General features: G+C 38.1%; 1 protein-coding gene across 1 annotated transcript; it reads left to right on the forward strand.

The window, feature by feature from the left end:
- The first annotated feature begins 3,716 nt into the window (after window positions 1-3,716).
- ca8 (carbonic anhydrase VIII) lies at window positions 3,717-14,361 on the forward strand. Its single transcript, XM_061240105.1, has 9 exons — window positions 3,717-4,172; window positions 6,436-6,627; window positions 7,319-7,443; window positions 9,032-9,127; window positions 9,624-9,686; window positions 10,135-10,183; window positions 11,189-11,301; window positions 13,024-13,190; window positions 13,968-14,361. Exons 1-8 carry the CDS (start codon window positions 4,100-4,102, stop codon window positions 13,156-13,158), a joined length of 846 nt encoding a protein of 281 aa, XP_061096089.1. The 5' UTR covers window positions 3,717-4,099; the 3' UTR covers window positions 13,159-13,190; window positions 13,968-14,361.
- The last annotated feature ends 529 nt before the right edge of the window (window positions 14,362-14,890 follow it).

Below are 14,890 nucleotides of genomic sequence, written 5' to 3' on the forward strand. Positions count from 1 at the left end.
CACGCAAACCAGAACCTAATTCCTTTCCTGGACCGTTCAGACTGAACAGAGAACCCGTATGTTTATTGGTTCGTGACTGGTTTAAAATGCTAAACGTTCCTTGTTTTAGAACAACGACCACAAAAGATGACCGCTCTCAAAGTTTGCTGACAAGATTCAACGGGGAAAAAATCGGCAGAAGATGCTCGTTTTGACAGAGCACTAAATGCAGCAAGCTACAAAGCACTATGACTTAACCTAAATGAAGATACATTAGGCTACTTTATGCCACTACGTTTTTTTATTATTATTATTTTTTACTTTTAACTTAAGAGTGGTTGATGTAGTTCAGGCTTTCAATGTGGAGAGTGATCCAACTGTCATCCAGCTGAAGTGCTGTTAAGGACCTGCCATTAACTTGATTTAGTTATATTCTAATTTTTACATAAGTTTGTTTTTCTAATCTATTTCACAAGACAATCATCTGATGTATACACCTTCTATTATGAGGTTCATGGTAAAATGCTATAAGCTTGTAATGTATAATTGTTCAGTTGCCTGCATAAATAAATTATTTAAATGGCCAAGCATGTAGCTGTTTGATCTCAATATTGTTCATGTTTATTTTTTCTTTGGAATTGACACCCTGAATATGTTTTATTTTATTTTATTATCATGTGTTTTGAGAATTTAATGGGGAAGGTCAGGTTATATCATTATTTCAAGTAATACATTAAATGGAAATACGTACATAATAATATGCAGCAATATATGATGAACAGGCATACGCCTTATACAATTGCTGATGATAGAACTGATATTACACTTAACTTCTACACTCATTAGAGCTCACTGCGTTAAGACACCATATACTGCCTATGAAAATGTATGTACACTCACAAATTAAGGATTGTGTCCAGATAGGCCTATGTATAACCTTAGCAGAATTATGCATCCACTGATCAGGATAAACATTCAGCAAATATTTAATAGCATGGCTATGCCTTGTAAGGTCCCACATGGCCTGTTGGGCATATATAATTGTGTGATGTAGAATCAAAGAGTTGCTTGTCCTAAATATAGGAAAAGTAGGCCCCATCCTTTGTTCAGATTTTTAAACGAACAATGTGAAAACACCCAATGCATCAAGTAAAAACCAAGCAGGCTACATTCAAGTAATCCCATCAGTCCTACGCAGTTCTTCAATAAACATAGAAAACCAAGGAAAGCCGTGCTTAACTAATCAACAGAATTGCATTTCTGGACAAATGTTAGGACAGGAATGTAGTTCTTTGTTGCCTAAAGTTTATTTTAAGAATGATGTGGCATGGCTGGTGAAGACAGAATAGTCTAATGCAGATAAGGTCACAAAAAAAGTGTACAGTTTTGTCTAATTTTGATTAGTTCCTACATCTAAATGCCTCACTCACATACTACTTCTAAAGCATTTTAGGCAGATTTTTCGCAAATAAGATGACATCAAGAAGAAAAATGATGGTGTTATAAAGTTATCGGTAAGAACAACAATAAAAATATTCAATAGTAGAAGATGAGTGCTGAAATGGTTAAAAAACTGTATTTTAATACCCTATTTAATGGTGTAACTGATGTTTTCACATTTTGGAAAACCCAATGTCATTGCTAAAGGAAAAAATGTGAATCTAGCAATCCTGTTAGAATTTTCAGCCTTTGAGATGTGGTTGTAACAGGGGTATACTGTAATTGCAACATTAGCTCCTGGAGTTAGTAGGGAAATATGATTAATCTGTCAAACAGATAATATGTCTTAGAATGTGTAAAATAAGGATTATGAAGAGATCAGGCAATCAGAATGCATGATGAGCCAGAAGATCATTTGTGATAAAATGGGGTTGCAGAGATTTTAAAAGAACATCAAAGGGTTTTATAAGTCTGTGATTTATGAGCTGATGCAGAAAGTAGAAGAAATGTTGGAAAACAGAGCATATAGATTTTTGAAGGATCAGATGAAAATATATTTATATACTGTATAGTGGTTGTTTACATAATGCAGTATATTAAGAGATTACCGAGATAGATTAAACATTTATTTTCTTTTTATTTACCATATTTATATGCCTTTCATAATTAACAAAAGTTGTAGTTCCAGGCTGTTAAAAAGGCACTGAAGACTAAAGTGAAGTTATGTTGACAGAACTAGAGAGATGAGCTATGACTCACATTTTTATCTTAACACTAGGGGGCGAAATATTGTTTCAGACATTTGTTTAATGCATAACAATACAGGGTATTAAATCCACACAATCCAAAATCCAAAAACAAACATTTTTTAAGCTTTACTATAGTCATTTGTGTTCAGTGAGTTAGTTTGTTTTGCATATTATATATTTGCAAACAATATACATTTATCTGTGTTTATAGTATATTTTCATTCATTGTATAATTTTAAATCATAGAATAATCATTTTAAATTTTAAATCGAAAAAGAACCAATTGTTTACAATTATGTACGTGAAAAAAGAAGCAACTCACAACTCACAGCACAATTATTCTAGTTCGGCATTTGTACCGAAGGACATGTTATGTTCTCTATATTCCACTAGATGGCAGACGTTATCACACAACTTTTTATTTACAGTACTATGACGTTAACAATGTCAGTGACACAGTATGCTGGTCAAGATTCAGGAATACTTTGAAGTGTTGCCAGCAGCCACAATGCTCAAGGAAAAGGGTTATGTGTTCCAGAAAACAAGACAAGACAAACACAAATGACTAAATATAATAAAAATGCAAATAAAATAGAACAAATAGGCAGCTTTGTTCCCACATTGGAAAAGACTACCATAAAATATTAGACACAATCAATTTGAAGAGTGTGTTAATTTTCATGATCGCTAGCTATTAACTACATTCTGATCTTTACTACTTGTGTTAAAGTGAATGTTGTTTCAACACATAGTATATTTATTGTGTATTAGTCAATGTTCTTGTTGTATTTTAATGAAATTAAATTTATTCAATTTTTAGTGAGCAAGTATAAATCAATAAAAAAAAAACAATCACATTTCAGCATATTTTTTCACATTCAGTCTAATTTTGTAAGAAGAGAAAGGATACATATTTTGAAGGACTTGCAATCTTTGTGATCTGTGCTGGGTTAGTCAGATATATTAATGATGTACTATACTGCCATGCAAAAGCCATGTTTCTGAATGAGTTTACTTATTTAAAACCCCCTGTAAATTCAGTCTAAGCTGCATAACTAACAGCATCTTATCAGTGGCCTTCCTGGTAATATACGTAATACGGTAATATACTTATCTGGTAATATATGTATCTCCAGTTCTCATTTCCAATAAATCAGGTCATGATTATGCAAAGATAACAATAAGAGAACAGAGATGTTTCTTTTTCCTGCAAGCTCCCACCTGAAAGGGTGTCTTTTAAAAACAACACACTTCCTGCTTTGTGGGAGTGATTCTGCCCTTTTGGCCAAGAGCAACATACCAAAACAATGGCCTGAGCCCATGCTTCTACCTGCAAGTAGCCTTTGACTGTAACATTTAAAAAAGATGTAAAATAAGTTACAAAGCTATTTTAAGCTGCTACTGTTTGAAGAGGAGTAGACAGTTTGCCCAGCCAATCAGAACACATCTCCCCAGGAGCCTGAGGAGGCAGACCATGTGTCACTTCCTCTGTGAGAGATTAAAAGACTGCAGACAGGTTTTGAGGTTTATATACTGTAGGACCTTCTCTCTCGGGTGACACTGGGCTGCAGCCTTCATTCAACTTCACCAACACTGAAGGAAAGAGACCGACAGAGGGAGAGAAAGAGCAAATTAGAGAAAGAAAGAAAGAAAAAAGTCAAGACTGTCAATTTGCCAGCTTCTCAGAATTCCTTCTCTTTTTTTTGGGAAAAAGAACTTCAGTGTTGCAAGCCTGTGCACCATTCTCTCTAAAGACTTCCTACATTAGAGCGTACATACATCAACTGCTCACCTGCGCCAGTGGCACGAATCAAGAGAAACCTGCCTGTTTTTGGTATTATCACCAGTTCTCTTTTGAAAGAAAGGAATTAACTGAAGAAGACTTTTATTCAGTTTCCTCAAAAGAAAGTTTTGAAGAAGTGTAAAATCCAATGGCTGACCATATGATTGAAGAATCTGACTACTATCCTGAGAAGGATGATTTAGAATGGGGATACGAGGAAGGTACAGTCTTTATGTGTGAATGCTTATTGCTGTTTTATTCTAATTTGCACTAACACCAGACAGTATAGGCACTCTTGTGATATTGTTTTTAACTGAAAGGTGTAGCCTGGCTTTTCAATTGATTTTGTGTTAAATAACAACATTTTCCAGTCAGATGATAGCTGAACATTGGATCTGCTCAAATACACAGTGAATGATACAGCCCTCATATGCATCAGAGGATATGAAAGTTATACTTGGCAACTTTTAGAGAATGAAGAGAGTGAATAAGATGATTATCTTACAACTTATCTTACAATCCTTGTCAGCTTGTCACCCTGAAAAAACCCAAGTAATGATTTTACTTCATTAAATACATGTTTTTCTGTTTAACTTGAATAGATCAGCATAACTGAGAAAGATCCATAGCTGTTAAAGTAGGGGCAAGGCCGTTTGATTGATTGAAATAAGTTATTTTAGATATTCATTCATGACTTCTACTGAGCTGTAGTCACTAGCTAATCTGGGTTAGTAAAGTGTCTTTTTGTTATTTATTGCATCCACTGTGGTAACCCAGGGAGGCCATAAATGTCCTAAAAACTTCCTGAGTGACCCATATACAGGCAAATAAATAACAATAGAGACAATTATTCTTCTTGTATACTGTGACATAAAGTACGTGTGTAGACTATACACCCAGTAATTAGACAAAGCATAAACTTCTGTTTTCTCTGTGTAACATTTTAAAATGCCTGATTATCAAAGACTATTCTGCTATGTCTCATTGCATTCTTTTGTTGTATCTTGAGTGCCCCCTGCTGTCACAAGCAGGGAGAGGTTTATGTTTTGGGTTCCAGAGTGGAAAATAAGTTAAAAAAGCTAAAAGCAATGAAATGATTGCATCATTCTACATGGATACATTTTTTAAAATAAATGTAAGACTCTAGTATGAACTCATTATTATTCATATTTGAAATTATAAAAATTACAGCTAATGTAAAAAAAAATGCAGTACTGCCTACTGTGTATTCAACCTTAAAATGAGCATTGGAGACATGCTTCATATACATTTATTTTCTGCACCACCATTTGAGGTGCAGTAGCTGAGCAAATATGAATACTATTTAATATTTTTATTGCACTCTGTAAAACGATAAGTGCTCATTTAAATCTAACAGAGCTCTGTGAGTCCATCAGAGACTAAACAAGTAAAGCTGGGTCTATTGGAGGTGATTTACCACTAAACATTTAACTGTGCAGAGTAATGATGATGTGGACATTTTATGCTGGTCTATACTGGCTGCTGAGTTTTTCACAAAAAGATGCTTATCAATTCACAATTATACAGGAAAAGATGATACCATGATAACTGCTCATACTAAGCAATTCAACCAGAAGGTTGTAGAAAAACGGCATTGAAAACAAAAACCAAAAAACCCATCTGTAGTTACCACAGTGACTTCAAGCCCAGTGTATATACAAACACTCACACTTCAGCTTTTTCAAATACACAGAAATTCCATTCTCATCCACCCTGGATCAGCTTACCGTATTTGTGTAGTAGGCCTCGTCCTACTCAAATTCCTTGGAGAAGAAGGACATTCTGAAATTGGCCTTCAAGCCAATGGTAGTTTCAGGCAACCCCCACTGTGTAGCAGTGTAGCAAAATATTGGATATATGCCAATAGCATGGAGCATGACAGTGAAATGTACCATGTGAAGCACATTGAATGAACCTTTATCAGTGTCACATGGAACTGGTGTGACACAAAACAAAATAAAATAAGGGACATGAGGTTCATTCCAAGCAAACACAAGTCCTTCACACACTTTCTGTAGTCGCTACTTTATAAAAACGGGGCTATAAAGAAGGTTAGCAAGAGGTCACATACTTTCTGAAGACGTTTCCATTTTAACTTGGTTTCACACCACATGACTTCCTCTAAGTAGTTTGGTTGTTTTTATATTTTGTTATCTCTTTATTTTAAGCAGGCAGAGTAAAATATGGTGCAAGTAGATTTAAGTGATATATATACATATACTTATCTTAGCTGGCTATGTTTCTTTGGGGGGCGTTCTTTAGTGACACATTTTGTGTGTGTCACAGTACATATGAGGTACTGAGGTACCCATGGCTGAAACCGCTCTGTCCATCCCTGACCTGATGCATTGGGCTGTTATGAATGTGGTCCCATGAAGTCTGAAAAAAGATATCCAGTATCCAGTGAGCTGTGCTATTCATGTGGGGAAAATTGTATTGTGAGTTTGAACATTTCTATTCCAGGTGTGGAGTGGGGCCTGTTGTTCCCTGAGGCCAACGGAGAGTACCAGTCTCCCATAAATCTGAATTCCAGGGAGGCCCGCTATGACCCCCGGCTCCTGGAGGTGCGGCTCTCGTCTAACTACGTGGTGTGCCGTGACTGTGAAGTCATTAACGATGGGCACACTGTGCGGATAATGCTGAGATCAAAATCAGGTGTGGTCAAATTCTCCTAATACTATACAAACCTTCAGGTGCAAACTCCACCCTCCACCCTCCCAATTCACGCTGAAAAATCCCCTCCCCCTTCAAGCTCTTGACATGAGAGGCGAGGAAGATTTAATCTTAGTATCTGTGATGTCATGTGTAAAGGCGGAAAGATTCGGCAAGGCTATTATCGGGCAAAGCCAACCTTGTGTTTCTACAGTGTAGCCTTGGCCTTGTCAGAGTCTTTAATCACTTGGAAGTTTATTCACTGAAATTCATAGTGCTGTATGTGGAAACCTCTAGATTTACAAAGATTATCTGCTGGTGTTAAAACAGGTTTCACATTGGTGACAGTTGTTGTGCGACTTGTTTTAGTGTGTGTTCACTATCAAGGCCATTTACAGATACTGATACCTTGTCAGTGGAAAATGGGCCTAATTTCAACAATGAAATGTCCTCCACCTAGCTAATAGAACAGTCCAACAGCTTTATGTCCACAGGTGTAGCAAGTAGAATATTCTTAATATTCTTAGTTTAAAAAGGATCTATGTGTTCTTATTTGTGCTGCCACTAAAAATGAACAAGCTAGGTTTCACAAATTAAGTTAAAATACATTTTGGAGTGACATTTTCCATGAATTTTTAATGCTAAAAATATGTTTTGTGAAGTGTACTGCTCTTCCTGTCCCCCTCTGTTTCAGTGGTCATGGGAGGCCCTCTTCCCAGTGACCATGAGTATGAGCTGCATGAAGTTCGCTTCCACTGGGGTAAAGAGAACCAACGAGGCTCAGAACACACTGTCAACTTTAAGGCCTTTCCCATGGAGGTAATGCCCTCACTCAGATGACTACTGCCATCATCACATGTAGACAAGCCTGAGACAGGAGAGAAGCAGTGGTCCTTTAAACATTCAGTGCCCTCTGGGTTTTAGCTATAGACACTTTCTAGAGAGTGTTCACTTCAGAAGGCCCTTTTGCCAGAACCCACTAAAATCACCTGTTTCCTTTCAATTGGAACACTTCTCAAAATGGCAGACATCAATTGGCCTCTCATGAGGAACATGCTTTTCTGTTGGAACACAACGCACTGAGCACAAAATGAATCCTTCAGGCATGATCTTTAGATGCGGTGCAGGAGAAACGTGAATGCAAAACAACAAAGGAGGAAAGCACACACACCAGGTTATAGGTTTTGACTGAGGCTAAACTGCACAAGAATGGATATTTGAAAATAGCTTTCCTGTTGCCTGAATTAGTTTGCCTTCTCTGCGTGTTCATTCACTTGCCCTGAGGAAAAAGATTTTAGCTGAAACTAAATTACGTATGTCCCATTAGAAAATTCAACAAGTATACAAAGGATCTGATTGAGCTAAAATTTCAAAAGCCAGTATTCAGACCCTGACATCAACAGCTGTACTAATACACAAAGCAATCACTTGAAACTGCCACCTGCAGACAGTCTCAGGAATAAGAACAGGTGGTTCTGAGCAGGCCATTGGAGAGAGAACAGTAAAGTACCTGTTAAAGTACCAGAACATTGCTGGCACTAATGACACATACTGTATAATCAATTGTGCATTCTCCTGATTGCTAGATGCCAGCCTTTTCTGATATAAATATTCCATGCGATGACATTAATCCTCAAGTGTAGATATACAGTATCTACAGTTTGTTTGGTTATATTGTGAGGTGAAAAGTCAGTGAAACACTGTCTAGGTGATTGGATGAAAACCCAGGTACGTTTGGTTGAAATGTTTTCTAGCCAACTCAGATGTAGCCAGGCTTATTGGGGTTGGCCAGTCAAAATTTTTAAAGTTTATGTCAAAATGTCTCTCGACCAAGATTCCACCCTTCTACATGTCTAGATTCCAGCTTTTTGCAGGGATGGTCCCCCATTGCAATCATAAAAAAGTGCATTAAAATATTTTCATCAAATGCAATTTAAATGAAAAAACATGTTGTATTTACAGCAACCTTGCAGGTTATCTGCACTGCACCCTTGGAAGGATTTTATCTATTAAAAAACATTGATTCTTGTGAGTATGCACAATTGCACACCCTCACATTGAATACTATTCCCTTAAAATATGGGCTATGTGGATCATTTCTGTATGCTCATCACCAAATGTCAGTGGCGACATTCACATCCAGTAGATTTGTCAATATTACATTACCTTAATGGCATTTGGCAGACACTCTTATCCAGAGCGACGTACTGGAGCAATGCAGGGTTAAGGACTCAAGGGCCCAACTGCTATGTGGATCTTATTGTGGCTACACCGGGGACTGAACCACCAACTTTGCGGGTCCCAGTCATGTACCTTAACCACTATACTACAGGCTGCCCTGTATCAAGTAGATAACTGGTTGTGTTATAAGGTGAATTTTAATTATTGATTATTATTTGAATTTCAGCTCCATCTGATCCACTGGAACAGTACACTCTACAGCAGCATTGATGAGGCTTTGGGGAAGAGAAATGGCATTCTCACGATTGCTCTATTTGTACAGGTACGACTATGACTAGCATGTGAATGAGTAAATATAGCAATTACTGCATCCTGATGACTATCATGAAGCATTATTTACAGTGTCACATGAAACACAACAGTCATTTTTGTTTTAGTTATTTTATTTCAGTTGTACATGCATTGTCTCATGTGTATTCACTGAACAGTAACTGCTCTTTAAATCCACTTGTCCAATATCTACAACATTAACCTGAAGACTTGAAGACTTGTCAAGTTACCAGATGCACAGAAATAGCTACATACCATACTTATAATTGTGTTGCTGCAGACGTTTTGCACCTGAAAGCAGTAAACATGTTTTAGCAACAAATCTTGGCAGTCAAAAATAAACATTATTATATTAATTAACCAATGGCTTGCGGATGCTAACATGTGCAGTCTCTGGAATGTGTTTAGCATTATTAAGCAGATTGTGTATGAAGCTTGATGTGCAGTCTCTTACTGTTTTCATTTCTCCATTCCCCTGTATTTGGCAGATAGGGAAGGAACATCTAGGGCTGAAGGCAGTGACGGAGGTGCTACAGGACTTACAGTACAAGGTGAATTATGGATCTGACTTTTTATTGTCATGTCAAATAGTTCAGTTGAATGAGAAGTCTAGACTGAATGCAGCTTGGCACAGGTGCTAAGAGATCTACTGTACAATACTTGAATTTATAGATAAGGCAATAAAACAGGCTCCGAAACAGGCTTGTGCGTACAGTGTACAGTAAAATGTACAGTAAAAATGCACACATAATTTTAAATTCCATTCAAAACTGAGCCATTGCAGTTCCAGGCCAACATTTTGCTTACAAGGCTGAGACAACTACAGTTTTCAGAGGTCTTGGTTTCAATTTGTAATGAATTCTAAGTGAGAGGCAGACATGCAAAGTGTGCTTTCCTATACAACATGTTTTATCTACGATAATAGAGTCCTGCAAGGGAACTGGGCAGGATGCAATATCTTTTTTTTCTCTTAAATTTGCCCTTTGTTCATTTCAAAAGGGGAAGACCAAAACAATACCCTGCTTTAATCCCAACTCATTACTCCCTGGTAAGTATTAATGCACATAGCATGTCAGAAACATACTACAGTCATACTGAGGGCGATGGTACTCATATTCTCAGTGACCACTTTTTTAGATATTTATTAGACATATTTTAGACTTATTGGTCTACTGCTGCTGTAGCCCGTCCACTTCAAGGTTCGATGTGTTGTGTGTTCAGAGATGCTCATCTGCATACCACATACCACAGAGCCTAGTTATTTGAGTTACTGTCGCCTTCCTGTCAGCTTGAACCTGTCTGGCAATTCCCCTCTGACCGCTCTCATTTTCACCCACAGAACTGCCATGGACCATTTTTAGTTTTTTGCATCATTCCCTCTAAACTCCCAGGAGATCAGCAGTTTCTAAAATACTCAAACCACCCCGTCTGGTAACAAATATTTGCATTATCAGGCTAGTGTTGTACACATTTGCCTAATAAAGTGGTCACTGAGTGTACGTTTATGTGCACCTGGCACTTTCAAGGCTGAGGTCTCTTCTCTGCCTCTCTACCTACTGTCCTGACACCCTCCGTGAATCATGTGTATATTAATATGAATGTGTGTTCACTTCACTGGAAATACATTCCAGGGAGGTTAATCCAGAGCTATCCCCTGATGTTGTAATAATAATGCACCCCGTTATGATTTGCATTTTTTTATTAAAATAAAATTTCAAAGTAAAAAGTGTTTCGAAGTATATTAAAGTGTTGAGGTTTAAAATGAATGCAGATCAATGCATATACCTTGACTTTTAAGATTTGAATTACTTTTGATTGATGTAGAATAATAAATGCTTGGTTCCCCAAGGGCTCGCACACACCACACCGAAAGAACTCAGAGCACCGCATCTTTTTGTTCATCTCTGGTTCAAAAATAGTCGTTTCGAACAAAATGTTCTGTTTGGTTTTAAGTATACTGGCACATTAAGCCTCCACAGTTTGTTTAGTGGTGTGCTTGTAAGTGCAGTACAGTACAGTGTAAGTGCAGCCCTTTGACTGTGTCCACTCGCAGATCCCCTCCTGAGGGATTACTGGGTCTATGAGGGCTCTCTCACCATGCCACCCTGCAGCGAGAATGTCACCTGGATCCTGTACCGCTATCCTCTGACCGTCTCACAGTTCCAGGTAGGACATGAACCCAGCCAGGCTCCTGGGGCGTACCCCCTCCCTGTCCCTCTCCTGGTCTGATCTACCTACTTTTAAGTATTTGCAATCATTACACACCTCTTTCAAGATAAGGTTACCGCTTTCCCTTTGAATCATGATGACCCAAATGTCACGAATGAAATAAGCCACTGGTTCCCTTTTTTAAAGGGGATCATAGGAGAAAAAAAACTTGTGATCAATGAACAGCTCTTGGGACTAAGGATAAAAACTAGGGTAATTGCTAAAGTGTCAGATCCCGGGCTTTGCGACTTTAAGTCTTTGAGAAAGCACTTGAATGCCAATTTAAAATTAATGTAAGTAGCACAAGCTCCTTTTAATCAGCATGGACACTGTTGTTTTTGGATGCTAAAGACATTAACAAGGGAAGCAGTCATAAACCAAAGCACTTTCTGCTGCCTCAGTGAAAGAGACTTCCATGTGAAAATCAAAACAATGAGAAGGAAAACCAGGCCATAAAAACTAAACTGGCCAACTGCAATTGTAATTGGGCAGGCAGATTTTTGTGGTTGAAAGTCACAGCAACCTTGAGTTCACCTTCCTCAGGGCCAGCAATGTGAGTCTAGTGTTTTATGGCCATAGACACAGCTGTTGCACAGGAACAATGGGCACCCAGGTGTTGCCAGTAAAATACATCACTGTGAATAGCTTTCTCGTGTGGGTTTCATTCGGGGGTTACTGCAAGTCTCACCATTAATAAATCCGCCACGCTTAGCTGACCATCAGACCAAGCTTGGTCATAGCCTTGGGCTACACTATTTGCTAGTTGTCAGTATAAGAGAAATTGTTTCATGTGGCCATGGTATTGAGGTTGTAAAACTCTTTTAGTGGCCTGGTGTAGGATATCAAATGGAATGATTTCCATTTTTTATGCTGGTTGGAAGAAAGAAAAAAAAATCTTCCCTTTTTTTTCGAGTGTTGCTACTCAACTCAAATAACCAAGGTATCAATCATCACATCCTAACCTTTCATGCATATTAGCTCATTATTTTCCTAGGCTTTTGAGCCACTTTGGCTGACCACCTATAAAAAATAATCGTTAGAAATGTTATGCTTTGTAAGAACCCTGTAATGTTTTTATCTGATATAGAAATGTTATGTTACACATGACACAGTTTTCTGGAGTTTCCGCTGAAATGTTAAATGTTGCAGATGGCCTCTGTAGGTTTGTGGTTGAATCTGTTTCCTGATAATGACCTACTCATTCCAATCACTAACTCAGCCCCTTGAGAACTCTTAAATGTGTCATGACTTTATGGTAAGACATTTCACATAACTGCAAATGAATACCAAAGCAGTTTCTCTTTGTTTTACCATACAAGATGCACAATCATTGCCAAAATCTTGGCATGACATACATTCTTTCATGCTTCACATGCATTTATTTTTCTTTCTCTCTCTCTCACCAAGGCACACACACACACACACACACACACACACACACACACTCTCATAGTGATGCACTCAGCCCTCCCCCCACACTGGTTGTATTTAGAGGACCTCCCTCGTATAATGCCTTGGATACGATGGGAAATATGTTTGTACATCCTGAGTGTAGCCACTGTCAACATGCATGGCTCACCTTGAATGCCCAGCTGTGAACACCTGAGGACACATGTAATGTATCTAAAGCAATCAATCACAATGAACCTGTGGAGCTGATCACCACAACTCCTCCCACAGATCGAGGAGTTCCGGAGACTGAGGTCCCACGTCAAAGGGGCGGAGCTCCCAGAAGGCAATGATGGCATTTTAGGTGACAACTTCCGGCCGACCCAGCCCCTCAGTGACAGAGTGGTCAGGGCCGCCTTCCAGTAGTTACCACAGATCCTGCACTTTATCCATCATAAGTAAGTACTTACTTAAGTAAGTAAGTGCACCAATTGCTTTGTAATGACTACATTTGTAAATGGTAATGTAATGCGCTGGTAATGTAACAGCACATTTGTGGTGTGTTGTAATGCCAGCCAACAGCATACAGAAACATGAAAAACATTTTGCCCTCTTCCTGATTTCCTCTATTATTGCATATTTGTCACACTGAATGATTTCAGCTTTTAGACAAAATGTAAAATGTAGTAGACAAAGAGAGTAAACACAGAACACATTTTTAAAATCATTATCTAATTTATTTTATGAATAAAAGTTAGCAAACACCCATGTCAACCACTTATTTTTATAAAACAATGTTTTTTAGAATTGAGATCTTATATGTACAAATAGGCTGTTTTCTCTTTCAAGCATGAAATGCAATGTCCCCAAGCTAGCCTACAATAATTGCAAAAATATGACCTCTTCCAGAAATCATACTCTATTGAAAAGAGGACAAATGCTCCCATAGGTCTTATGCAGTACAAAACAATGTAAAGAGGTCACGTTTGTAGTAACCCATTTCTGTCTAATCTGGGGCTTCAGTTGAATTGCTTTAGAGTTGAATGGAAGACTATCTAATTTACTGGACACAGGGGAACGCTTGAAGTCTGTATGCAGAATAACTATTCTAAAATAGAAATAATATTTGCCCCAGTTCAGGACACACAGAAATTAAGTCAGTTTGGAATATGAATTAAGACTGAAACCAATGTTTCTTGATGAATTAGAAAGCAATCAAATTATTTTATTTGCAGATACCAACAAGCAACAAGAAGTATGACATGATGGCTGTGAACTCTTCAGCATCGGATTTGAATGTACCTGTTTACTAGCATTTGAATTTGAAGGTGTGTCTCTCCTGCTGAACATGTAAATCACAAAACAGAGTGACGGCAACATTAGAAGATGAAGAATCCCAAATTCTAAGCAGTACATGAACTCTGAGAGGATGACTTTACTAATAATACATAGCAGAAGAGGTGAATCCTAAAGCTCCCTATTTGTAAATGCACAGATAATGCATTTTAGATTATTTTCCTCCCAGAGCTGAACAATGATATCTGGAAGAAGTTTTGAAGATAAAAAAGATGTTTTGAAGATAAAATAACAGGAAAAAGTGAGCAAAGAATTTAAGAATGATAACAACGACAGAGAATATATCTGCAGATCCCTAATACAAAACATCCCTTATGGACTCATATATGAAGTGTTAGATTTAGATTAGCCATTGACATTGTAGCAGTGCAGCAGGTATCACATTTCCCTAAGTGGGAGAGGCTCACTGCAGCAGAGGGAGTGCAGTCTGGCTGTGTGGAAGAGCCGTGTGAAAGGAAAACCAGAGGTGTGAAGCCCTCTCTGAGTCAGGCCAGAACTGGAAAAAAAAACACCAGGGAAGAAAGTACCACGGCAAGGTCAAAATAACAAGCGGACTGTGGTGTAGAGCACAGAGTGAACCTTGTGCCATTTCATGGCCCTTTTCTGCCTCACTGCAGTGACTGTCAGGAGTACACTGGGAGTGTTTCTGTGTTTCCCGTGTAGAGGAGATGCTTAGGGCTCTGTTATCAGCTGTGGTATGGTATCCTGTTCCTTAGTGGATCCGAATAGGTCACATGATGTGTGTGTGTGTGTGTGTGTGTGTGTGTGTGTGTGTATGCTTGTGTGTGCATGTGTGTATGTG

This window comes from Conger conger, chromosome 4 (genome assembly GCF_963514075.1).
Source record: "Conger conger chromosome 4, fConCon1.1, whole genome shotgun sequence".
Classification (NCBI taxonomy): domain Eukaryota; kingdom Metazoa; phylum Chordata; class Actinopteri; order Anguilliformes; family Congridae; genus Conger; species Conger conger.

Bases quoted from the DNA above. Each gene is read 5' to 3' on its own strand.
- ca8 (XM_061240105.1), top strand. From the start codon at position 4,100: ATGGCTGACCATATGATTGAAGAATCTGACTACTATCCTGAGAAGGAT. The intron at 9,128-9,623 runs GTACGACTATGA...TGTATTTGGCAG, and splicing joins CGATTGCTCTATTTGTACAG to ATAGGGAAGGAACATCTAGG. The intron at 10,184-11,188 runs GTAAGTATTAAT...GTCCACTCGCAG, and splicing joins TCCCAACTCATTACTCCCTG to ATCCCCTCCTGAGGGATTAC.